The sequence below is a fragment of the Scardinius erythrophthalmus genome, assembly GCF_964197995.2.
Source record: "Scardinius erythrophthalmus genome assembly, chromosome: 15".
Classification (NCBI taxonomy): domain Eukaryota; kingdom Metazoa; phylum Chordata; class Actinopteri; order Cypriniformes; family Leuciscidae; genus Scardinius; species Scardinius erythrophthalmus.
In genome coordinates this window covers 39001784-39013915 of record NC_138235.1, presented here as the reverse complement: position 1 = coordinate 39013915, position 12132 = coordinate 39001784, and the positions used below count along the sequence as shown (strand labels likewise).

Sequence of the window (12132 nt, the reverse complement as noted above, 5' to 3'; positions counted from 1 at the left end):
TGAAGCCCTGCCCGTTTGCCATACAGCTGATAACCTAGCAGAGAAGTTAAGGGAGTCAGTGGAAAAGTGGGCTCTTACGGGACGAGTGATTGCCTGTGTGCACGACAAAGCAAAAAACATTGTGGCTGCTAACAGAGGCGTTGATTGGCATTCTGTGTCATGCTTTGCGCATACGCTTCAGCTAGCTATAAATGATGGATTTTCTCTTTTTTTGAACCGCGTCATCTCCGCTAATGCAAAGCTTGTGAGCCATTTCAACCACAGCTCAGTGGCAACCACAGCTCAGTGGCAACAAAAGCGCTTGAAAGAAAACAACAAGAAATGAAACTGTCACCCCACAAACTAATACAGTCCTGTAAAACCAGGTGGAACAGTGTCTGTGACATGTTTGAGTGCCTACTGGAACAGCGGTGGGCAGTTACTGCGGTGCTGTCAGATCGCACTGTAACGAAAGTTCAAGATGCACGGATTTTGGAGTTAAAGGACGCGCACTGGCAGCTTATTGAAGATGTTGTGCCAACTCTAAAAGCGCTCAACAGTTATGTCTGCAGAAAGGGAAGTGTCCATCTCAAACACCTATCCCATCACCTTTGGACTAATAAATGCACACCTACAAAGCGAAGGCGACGCGCACAGGGTTCTGGTGGAGTTTAAAACTAAAGTCTGAAACTCCCTGTCTGAAAGAATGAAGGTATGTACCAGACGATTATTGATAATTTCACTAAGTTAAAGTTTGCATGTAGTAAAGTCTAAATACGTGTGCACAGGTTAATGAGCCAGAGATGTTGTCATCCCCAGCGATGACTGCGTGCATGTTGGACCCACGCCATAAGTATCTCGGGTTCTTATCTCAAGAAAAAAGAGCGCTGGCAAATGCAAAACTCTGTAGCCTTGCAGCAAATGTTCCATACAATGTACCAAATGTAACAGAAGCCGTTACGCAAAGTGTAGAACACGGGCAAGAGGAGGCAGCTGCGGCCCCAGCACATAGTGCCAAAGACAGCGCAGCCACGGCGATGGCACTCATACTTGGCGAAAACTACTTTTCATCAGCCCTCACCAGTTGTGAAACAGAAGTCAAACTTTCTTAGCAACAGTCCCATTGGCCTAGAAATGAGCCCCGTGGACTGGTGGAAACTAAGCGCCAGTCGATTTCCCAGATTGGCCAACCTTGCTAAACAGTATTTGTGCATACCTGGCACATCTGTACCTTCAGAGAGGGTGTTTTCGGCAGCTGGACTTACAGTAAATAGACTGCGCACCAGTCTCACTCCCGATCACGTTGACATGTAAATATTTCTTAATAAAAACTAAGCAATTCGAATACAAGGATTTCTGTAGAGCAGCCTGATTTAATTTGGTGCCTAATTTGGGTAATTTATTCCCTGAAAATGCAGACAAGCATATTTGGTCATTTTATTTTTTGGGATTTTTATTTAAAAAAAGAAAAATGTTGGTCTATGCTCTTGTGTTTTAATTTTAATTTTAATTTTAATTTGCCCTTTGTTGCAGTGTAAGCTATAGGCACAAAACTCACCTTGTTACTGTTAAAAATGGGTGTAGATAAATGTTGTTGTTGTACGCATTTATTTGACTGTTTCTTTGCACAAAGTTTCTAAAAAAAAGTGTGCTATAATATGACTGCATTAAATTCTAGGGCCTTGTTCACAGGCCGCGAACGCAAAAGTCAGTGACCTACTTTAACTGCTCTGTCCTTACCACTGCGTTTTATTTCTATAAATTAATTTCATTTCAAATGTGGTCCAACCAGTTATTAAAGGTGTTAAAAATGAACTACCCCTTTCTCGTGTGTCTGTATCTCGGGGTTGCGGCGCGCACACTATGGTTAACCGAGTATTAACCGCTAAGGGCCTCGGTTAACGGTTAATGAAAAACTTGAAAACGTGCAGCCCTAATTGCTATCAGCTGCGCTGCATCGCAGCACGTGCATAAAATGCATCGCATCTTAAGCTTATTGCTTCGGAGCCGAGCGGTTTATGTCTGCTCTCTACGGTGCTGCAGCGGGGCTGATTTCCTTTGTTTTTTTGCCAGTTCACTGAGCAAAAAGGATGTTTTCACAGCTGGTCGGGTGCGCTGTGTGAGAGGGCGCCTTCAAACAGTGAAGCACATGACAAACTGCACTATTCCCTCTCTGAGTCGCTGTGGCTGTTCCCCTGCGTGCTTCATCACTGAGAGAGTACTCTCTAAAAGAGCTTACACAGGTTTGAGCTTGCGTCTTTTTAAAGATGACATTAAACCAGTGTGTTTCTGGATGCCGTCGTTACCTGACACCGAGGGATGGTCACGATCGCTGTATCACGTGTCTGGGCTTCAAACACGCTGAAATAGCGTTCATGGTGGATGAGTCATGCTCCCATTGCGGGAAGATGACCATCGCGGAGTTGCAGTCGAGACTACAATACCTCCAAAGAGGCAGGGTCCCCGTTTCTCTGCCTCGATCTAATCCTTCTCAGACGTCTTCCTGTCGATCGCTGCATCGGAGGGTGAGCCAGACTTCTTTGGAGATGACGATTCGGCTATGTTGCCTCCTTCGGGAACCTTAGCATTGCCTGAGTCAGATCCAGAGATGATGGCTATTCCCCACATAAGTAGCGGAGCTTCTCACGCACCCTCTGCCCAACCGTAGAACCAGGTAAGTGTTGCACAGCACACTCAGACCCTGCGGGCCACCTCGAAAATAGAGCCCAAAATCCTTAGATGTCAGCTTTTCCTTTATTGTGAAGTAGAATTCACCAAGCGTTTGATTGTTCACCCACTAATAGGGAACGTGAGCAGGGTTTAGACCGTCGTGAGACAGGTTAGTTTTACCCATCCCCGCACCCCCCCGGCCGGGTCCCTGGAGGATCTCTTTTTGTAGTTGTATTCGGTCAAACAGGCAGCACGCCTCACAGAGGAACATGCTCTGTCAGTTCTGAACTGCTTGAATACGTTCAAAGGCAGGACGGCGGTCCCACTGAAATTCTTTCAGAGGCTCCTGGGGCTTATGGCGGCCGCAGTGGCTGTCACGCAACTTGGCTTGCTTCATATGAGACCGTTTCAGCACTGGCTTCACGAGTCCCGAGATGGGCAAGGCAGCACGGCACCCACTGGTTGACAATCACATCGTACTTCTCTATGTAAGCCCTGTCCCATCAGGTAAGAGGGAGTAGGAGGTTTACACAGGGTGCTGGATGGGGTCAGCAGCTGTGGGGCTTTGGTAGGGGATTCCTATTCGTCAGTCAGTGAGTGACAGACTGAAAGGGAACGTCTCGGTTACATGTGTAACCCTCGTTCCCTGAAGGAGGGAATGGAGACATAACGTCCCGTCGCCACATCTGCTGTGCCCTGCTGGGGCAGCCAGGTCATCGGCTCGGCTCCTCAGCGAAAACCTTAAGATGCGATGCACCAGCTGCTCATTATATGCAATGCCGATGTGCATTGGGTCGTTTAGTTACACTCAAAGTAGATTGGTCTCTCTAACGAGATTCCTATTCGTCCGTCACTAACGTGACGTCGGGAGTGACCGACTGAAAAGGAACCACACACTCACCATGACAAAACAAGAGAAAAGCAGTGTCAAGCTTGGTTTATACTGAGTTCTTCACTGATCTGATCCACTCCATTTAGAGATGTCAGTCTGAGCTGCTGAAGATGGAGGATCAACAGAAAGCATCAGAGAAACAGGCCGAAGATCTCATTAAAGAGCTCCACCTCCTACAGGTCTGTGAACATTTGTCTCATCAGTGATAATGTGGAATATAATTAATTTTGAATAATCTTCTTTCTCCTGCTGTAGATGTACTCATCCCTGTACAGCCTTTCACACAGCAAGAACTGGATTGAGATCGATAGTGACTCTGATGTGGACGTGTACGTGCTGAAAATAGCTCTGACTGAACTGAAGAAACAGCTTATAGAAAAACTCACTCAAACTGGTATGTGAAAATCAAATATAGTTTTTTTTTTTTTTTTTTACCTGTTAACCTGCAGCCACTTTTGAAAAATTCCCAGAAATGACATACCCAAACTGAAACAGATACAGTTCATGAACCCTTGGTACTAAAATCACAAGTATGATCTCATTTGAAAGCTGACAGCTGGCAGTTTATTGTAAATGTAGAATTAATTATTGTCATACTGAAAAAAAATAGATGTAAATAGCTTAAAAGTTTTGTAAAGTTATTAGAAATTTATTTTTATGAAACATCTTCATGAAAATTAAATTGAAGTTGGCACTGTATCAATCTAGAAATGCACTGCAGCTAAAGCCACATGTCTGACCATGATATATTTAAAATCTTAAGATAAGTCTAAAACTCTGTATTTAGTTCAATGTTTTTCAAGATCATGTTTATTTTGATTAGATTCTAAAATGCTACTGATGTTTAGTCATCTTCTAACCATCTATCCAGTCTATTGTCTCTATTGTTTTGTGGTGCAAACGGCTCTAAATATGCATTTCTTTTGTCTGCATTATAATTACTAACGACTGGCTATTCACAGGCTATTCATAGGGTTTCAATCCCTAATTTCTTTTATCAAAGTTCTCACTTCACATTTGAAACTGTATCAAATGCCCTTCTTGACTAAAGAAACATTTCAGTAAGCATTCCTATTTAGAAAAAATCATAAAAGAATAACTGCTAGGTGGCATGTGCACCTAGAGCTAGCTAGCATGTTAGCTTAGCACACCATCAATACACGACAATTTATGAGATTAAAACCATGTTTGTGCTCCAAACTTACTTTATAACGCAAGTCGAGTGTTTTAAATAATCTTCTGTGATCTAATTATGCTTCAGATAAAAAAAAATCAGACAGAAAATATATTATTTTATAGTATTCTGCACAATGATAAAGTCTATATCGATTAGCATTACATTATAAATATAATCTATTATTATGAAAATACCTGACATGGCTCGAAGAACACAGGTAACTCAAATATCATTGCAATCATTTATTTTTTTTGTCTTCAAAACGTCTTTATCTGCATGTTACAGCGATCTCTGTTAGCTTTGTGTGTGTTCGGGACTTCCTGGAATGTCACATGATCATGGCTCTTCTTCATGTGTTCCATATATGGACTATTATTGTGCTTATAGCGCCCTCAGGCTATTGGTATGGATTGAAAACACAGTACATGAGTATCAAGCGCTCATAATGATTACATCAACGCATTTGGGTATAAATTCAATAAATATTATTCCTGTCTATAGAAATCTGATGAAAACCTATGAGAATATATCAATATTTCTCCAAATCTGCACATTTTTGAGCTAAAGCCCTGAGGGAGCTTTAAAAAATAAAAGTTCCCCCAGTTCTGAGATGGCGCCGCACTATGGCGACTCGGTTTTGCTCTCTGTTTGTTTGGTCTATTTGTTGTTTTGTTTGTTTATGAAATCTTGCGACGGTCTCATTCAATATGACAGAGCTGAACTCATCCACATTCGGGACAACTTGCCGGTTTCACAGTCATTTGTGCCGGATCCATTCTCTAGTTTCCCTTGGAAGCACTCAAAACACCGGCTGAGGAAGAGAGGTAAGCGGGGAGGAGCGTTGGTTCGGCTAAGATACCGGGGGCACAGGCTTGCCCTCCCGAGCCTCACTCTCTCCAACGTTCGCTCGTTATCAAACAAGAAGGACGAACTTACTGCCCTCATTCTTTCCCAACGGGATCTAAGAGACTGCTCTGCCATTTGCCTGACATAAACTTGGTTGCACGAGTATATCCCTGACTCTGCGTTACAACTGGATGGCTTCACCTTTCATCGGGCAGATCGCACCAGCGAATCCCTTAAGCAGCGTGGCGGCGGTGTTTGTATTTATATTAACCGAAACTGGTGTGTGTACACCAAAACTCTATCACACAACTGTTCGCCGGACTTGGAATATCTCACAGTTAAATGCATCCCCTTTTACTCACCGAGAGAAATCTCCTCCGTCATACTGTGTGTTGTTTACATTCCACCGAGCGCTGCGATGACGTCAGCGACACAGGAACTGGCTGATCACATCTTCGCCATGGAAAACTCCAACCCGGATTCTATAATCCTGTTGCTGGGTGACTTTAACCATGTATCTATGAAGAAAGCTCTTCCAAGATACAAGCCTCAGATTCATACTCCTACCAGGCTGGATAAAACTTTAGACCAGTGTTACTCTTCCATTCCAGAAGCATATCAAGCTCTAATTAGAGCCCCGATTGGTGAGTCTGATCACAACACTGTATTACTTGTCCCTAAATACCGCCAGAAACTAAAAACAACTAAACCAGTGAAAAAGAGGGTCAGGTGGTACTCTCCCCCGGCCATAGACATGTTACAAGACTGTTTTGATGTCACAGACTGGAGTGTTTTTGTGCATGATGATATTGACACTTTCACTGATACTGTAATGTCTTATATAAATTTTTGTGAGTCTGTGTGTATTCCCATCAAAACTGTCATTAGTTACAGTAACAACAAACCTTGGCTTAACAAGGATGTAAGGCGTTTATGTAGGGAAAAAAACGCTGCATTCAGACGTGATGATAAAGCACTATACAGACTCCTGAAATACCAACTCAAAAAGGCTATTAAAACAGCTAAAGCCACATACAGAGTGAAACTTGAAAATAAGCTCCAAGTCCATGACATTAAGGGTGTCTGGCAGGGTCTGCAGACAATTACCAACCATAAGATCAAGCATCACGTCTCAGACTGAGACCCCTCCCTCCCTGAGAAGCTTAATGATTTTTACTGCAGATTTGAGCCCAGAGTAACCCAGATTAATTCTCTGAGCCTTCCTCTAATGGGTATGGTCGATGGTCCCGTCCTTCCGTTTCTTGGGCACCACCATTCACCAGTCGCTCTCATGGGACTTGAACATCAGTCTCATTGTAAACAAAGCCCATCAGAGACTTTATTTCCTCCGCCAGCTACGGAAATTTGGGGTCAGCCAGAAATGCATGACTCACTTCTACCGAGCCGCCATAGAAGGCGTGCTAACATTCTCTATCCTGTCCTGGTATGGCAATGCTACCAGTCAAGGCAAGCAACAGCTTGAGAAAGTAGTGAGCAGAGCATCTAAGATCATAGGCTGTAGTATGCCCTCCATAGCTTCACATTTCAATACTAGAATCATTAAGAAGGCAAGAAACATCACTATTGACTCCTCCCACCCAGCAAATTATTTATTTAATATTATGCCATCAGGCAAGAGGTATAGAAGGATTACCAGTAGAACATCACGCTTTAGAGACAGTACCTATCCTCAGGCCATACGTCACCTAAACATGGTCTGAGGCTAGGATACCGAATGCTTTATATCAGTTTACTCCCAGAATGTTTTTGTGAGGTTCTGTTTTCAAGCACCCTTTATCTGGTCATTCTTCTAACTCATCTCATGTGCAATATGAGGCTTTTATGTCCGTCTATATTGTTGTTGTTGCGAAGTATGTGTGGAACATGTTGTAACGTCAGTGTATTATGTCAGCTAAGCTGTACGTGGGCATACCAAGACAAATTCCTATCAACTCAGTTGAAATGGCTTAATAAATTTGAATTGAATTGAATTGAATTGAGGTTGTTTTGTCAAGCGATGTCATGACGACAGCACGGGAGTTTTTTATGAATGAAAGCGGCTGACGCTCATAATTCATATTAAAGGTATCGACTCATTTTTCTCCTCAACTCGACTCAACTCCTGATACAAATTAAGAAATAACTGTCACTATAAGTTTCTCAGAATACAATAGTGGTCAAATATTGAAACTTGAGTCTTATATCTTTTTAATGATGTATAGTTTGTCAAGGTATAACATTAAATCTGATAGTAACTTTGAACTAAATAATAAAAAAAACGCTTCAGTGCACAGACGCACTGGCAACGGTTAACAGGTTAAATGTAAAGTGTTAAATTAATTGTTAGCATCTGTGATGTGCTGGTGATCACCACATTATCATAAAATCACTTAAAGGCATGGCATCTCATGACTGGTTCCGATCGTACTGCTGCGGAGGAGCCCAGTACCTACGTAACTCGTCATAGACATAAACAGAGAGAAGTAGCTCCTGCTACAATGTTCTTCCGCAAGGCGCATGCAGGTCTGTTTATTAAAGGGATACTCCACTTTTTTGGAAATAGGCTCATTTTACAACTCCCCCAGAGTTAAACAGTTGAGTTTTATCATTTTCAAGAAGAGTCAAGTTTTAAATAGGAAAAATATCGAAACTCTTTGGTCATTTTTTTGAGAGAGATGCTAATGGTCTTGTACGGTTCAATTCATTATGCTAAGCTATGCTAAAAGTGGTACCGCCAGACCCGGAGATCGGCTGAATGGATTAGAAAACGGTAAAACTCAACTGTTTAACTCTGGGGGAGTTGTAAAACGAGCCTCCCTCATGTCCCCCTGAGACGAGAGATTTCTGTATTTTTTGTCTGGAAAAAATCCTCCGATGACACAAAAATCGTCATTTTGCGTCCTCTGAGGATTTTTTGGCCAGAGGCTAGAGACTACAGCCAGTAGTAGGAGCTCTCTTCTCTTTGGCTCTCAACGAAGGCGGTCGCATTTTCTTACCCTCCTCTCCCTTATCTCCCCTGCTTTGCTCCTCTCATCTCGTCTAGTCTACTGTCTTGTACTTTGAGAGACTCTCTCGGTACTGCTCTCCAAACTAAGAAATTATGGATTTGATCAACTGGTCTCTCAACACAATTGACACCATCTTCTCAACGAGAAGCTTGGGTTTGGGGGAACCTGACTGCCCTGCCGGAACGTTCGCAGCCAGCTACACGATGGACGCGTGGGAGAGGTGGCGGGGCGTGTGTCTGGCGGCTCTTTCCGTGGAGGACATTGAAGATATCTACCTATTCGGAACCATGATAACAGGTTTTCTGCTGTTTGGATTAGGCATTGCCCTGGTTTATCGAGGAATTAAGAAGACGGTGACAGCTGTCCAAAACCCCACAAGGCTGCCCGTTATGATTGAAGCAGTGGGCAGAGCTGTCAGCACTCATACTGTGTCTATGAACCACAATATGGATAACATCACGGAGAAGCTCACAGCTTTGCAAAGGCAAATGGATCGTTTCGGAGACCCAAATGGACCAGGAGCTGTGTAAATTGGAATGCGGCTACTCGTCCCAAGACCAAACAACCCTAATCTTATCTGCTTTCGGCCCCCCTCTACCAGCACTGGCCTTGGCCGAGGCTGCTGCTGCAACAACAACTCTCTCTGGTGAGAGCACTGCAGCGAGACGCTCTTGCGTTCCTTCCCCCACTCCACACTGACACCTGCTGATTGTTGACTCTGTCTGGTACCTGATCAAGGTTGACTCCATGGTAACTGCTGTGTATCGCTATGACATCCTGCGGACTGAGGCACCTAGATTAGGATGCCAGGCATAGTGACTCTCCAGGCCTACACATACACAAACTCTTACATATATACAGATATGCAATCACCCACCCCACCCCCCATCCCACGCCTTCAACGCTTTGTACCACCAGTCTGACATGCGGGTCTGTGACCAGCGCCGAAAATGGCTGCAGGACCGGATGGCTGCTTGCCTGTGCTGGGTTACCTCCACCCCCCACTCCCCTCCCCTGTTGCAAGTCTTGTGTGTTCATGTTGTGTACTGATTATGTGCTAATGTTGCTGAGGTTTTTTTTACTGTTCCCAAACTGTACTCCTTACAGGAGCATAGTCTGGTGGTTGCCTTTTTTTTCTCCTCACCTCTCCTCATGTTATGCTGTATTTTTTCATCAATGCTCTGTCTTCCTGTTCTGTCTACCCCCTTGTCATATTGTATGTATGTTTGTATGGACAGGTTGATGGCTAATTTCGCTGGTACTTGTGACTAAGTGACAATAAAGGCTACTACTAGTTCCGCATGTTTTCAACCCACCCATAGAGGGTGGGATCTCACTCACAGAATGTACAAATAGTGTCAGCCATCTTATTTTTTTTTTTAAAAAGCCCAAAATGTCCAGGACTCCCGCCCAAAATGTCCAGGACTCGGCCCCCGCTCTCCACAGTCGCCATTCACCATGTCTGCATGCACACCTTTTGTTTCAATCGGACTGAATTCATTCCGATTGGTGAATTTGAATGTAGTGTTTACATGAACACTAAACAAGTGATTGGTTGGTGTGCGTTTTAGCATTGCTAAGAAAATTCCTCTGTTTTCATCTCATTCGGGATCCGTGTGAAGCAGAATCAGAATCAGAATGCATGACCTGCAAAGCTGGCACGTATATGTCAGTGTCAAATAATGTAATAATGTAAACATAATGAATGGCGACTGCAGAAAGCAAAAGCCGAATCCCGGACACCCCGGGTGATCCCGAAATCACTGCCGGACATGTCCGAAGCTCGTGGCTACCTGTACGAGCTGCAATACAGCGAGGAACAGTTGTGGATGATGGAGGAACAAGAGGCGGCCGGAGCAGCAGAGAAGCAAGACCTGCTTGGAGGTCAGAAGGAACAGCCCGGGCAGAGTCGAGCTGGGGTGGACTAACTTGTCACGGAGACTCACGATAAAACGGCGTCTTTTCTTTTTAACCAGTAGGCGTGTCTTGGGAGTGGCCTCATAGGGCAGCGAAGCAAGTGCATTCTGGGAGTTGTTGTCTTTCATCCACATCAGCCAAAAATACATTTTCTGGCTTTTCTCAGTCTAGAAGGCACCAACTTCTAAAATAATTTCACATTTCTACTACATAAATGACCCAATTTAAATACACATTCATCTTTCCAACGGTGAAGTATCCCTTTAAGTGAAACTGGCTCAATTATCATATCTTGTTTTGTGCAAATAATTAATTCCTTTGTCTTGGCAACATTAATTTGAACTGGCTAGAGCAACACCATGTTTCAAGAGCCTTAGAGTCAGATAGGCAGCATCAGCTGAGGGGTTTGTGTTTTCTAAGGCTGTGTCATCATGCCTCCTCTGGGGCAGCGCTTGCAGGCTCACCACCTGGTACCGTTTTAAGGGAAAGGTAGGAACCTTGGGCCCATATCCAGGCCGAGGTCTCATATTAGTGAGAGTTAGCCGGCCCGAAACCAGGCACGATTCGTTGACCGAAAATGTGTGCAGGTCCCCAACCTTCTTGGATAGAGCAAGCAAGCGGGAGAACTGTTTCATTAAAAACAGAATTTTTAATTCAACTGCCTGAAGTGCTCAGGGGAGGTCTCAGAGTGCAGTAGCACTGGAGATAGGTCCCAAGAATGTATAGAGAGGGCGCAAGGAAGATTTCATCTCCTTGCACTACTCAGAAACCTATATCTCGACTGCATCCTGGTGTGCGTTAATATAGGGCAACATCATTTTGAGGGTAGAGCGGAACAGCCATGCTCCAACCCATCTTCTGCAGGAAGGAAGCACAGAAGTGATTGAACACTTTTGGGGGTCTTCCCGTGAGAAGAACACCAACAACGAACAGGTTCTACTTCAGATCGTAAGCAAGCCTCATTTTTTAGAGAGAGCTCTCGCAGAAGTGATAGTATCTACTTTCTCTTAGAGGTAGATAGCTGAACCACCGCAACGGAACCTGGATTTTTCCGGTTCAGTGCGGGTGCCAATGGTGCCCCATCCCTGGGAAGTCGAAGGTTGTCTGAGGAACGAGGTCCTAGGTGGGTCATAACGGGGCAATCTTACCTGACTTAACACAGTGATGTGCAAGAGGGCTCACTGAGAAATTAACGCATTTTGCGTAGGCCCCGGCGTCAGCTGTAAGCCAGAGTCTCAGTGTTTAAGGGAGTAAACAACTAGGAAGGGGACAAGATCGGAGCAGCAACAGATGTAACTGTGCGGCCCCGAAGATATCCCGGACAGCTGGACCGCCTGGGGATTGAGTCTCCACTCTCTTCGGGAACAGGCTGTCGTGAGGCCACATGGCCGGAATTTATAGGGATACTTCACCTCTGGAAAGATGAATGTGTATTTAAAATGGGTCATTTATGTAGAAGAAATGTGAAATTATTTTTGAATATAGAGCTTTCTAGACTGAGAAAAGCCAGAAAATGTATTTTTGGCTCATGTGGATGAAAGACAACAACTCCCAGAATGCACTTGCTTCGCTGCTCTATGAGGCTACTCCCAAGCCACGCCTACCGGTGAGAGCGTGCAGTTAAACAACAAGACAAGGCTACT

At 44.2% G+C, this 12132-nt stretch overlaps 1 protein-coding gene across 1 annotated transcript in view; it reads left to right on the top strand.

Moving 5' to 3' along the window:
- Positions 1-12132, top strand: part of LOC308703257 (uncharacterized protein) — a gene marked incomplete at its 3' end in the record, with an annotated part of 44817 nt that overhangs the window by 23720 nt on the left and 8965 nt on the right. Inside the window, exons 6-9 of the mRNA XM_081386578.1 lie at positions 2247-2504; positions 3628-3720; positions 3797-3935; positions 10355-10456. Coding sequence (XP_081242704.1) covers positions 2247-2504; positions 3628-3720; positions 3797-3935; positions 10355-10456 — 592 coding nt within the window. The remainder of the gene's footprint in view (positions 1-2246; positions 2505-3627; positions 3721-3796; positions 3936-10354; positions 10457-12132) is intronic.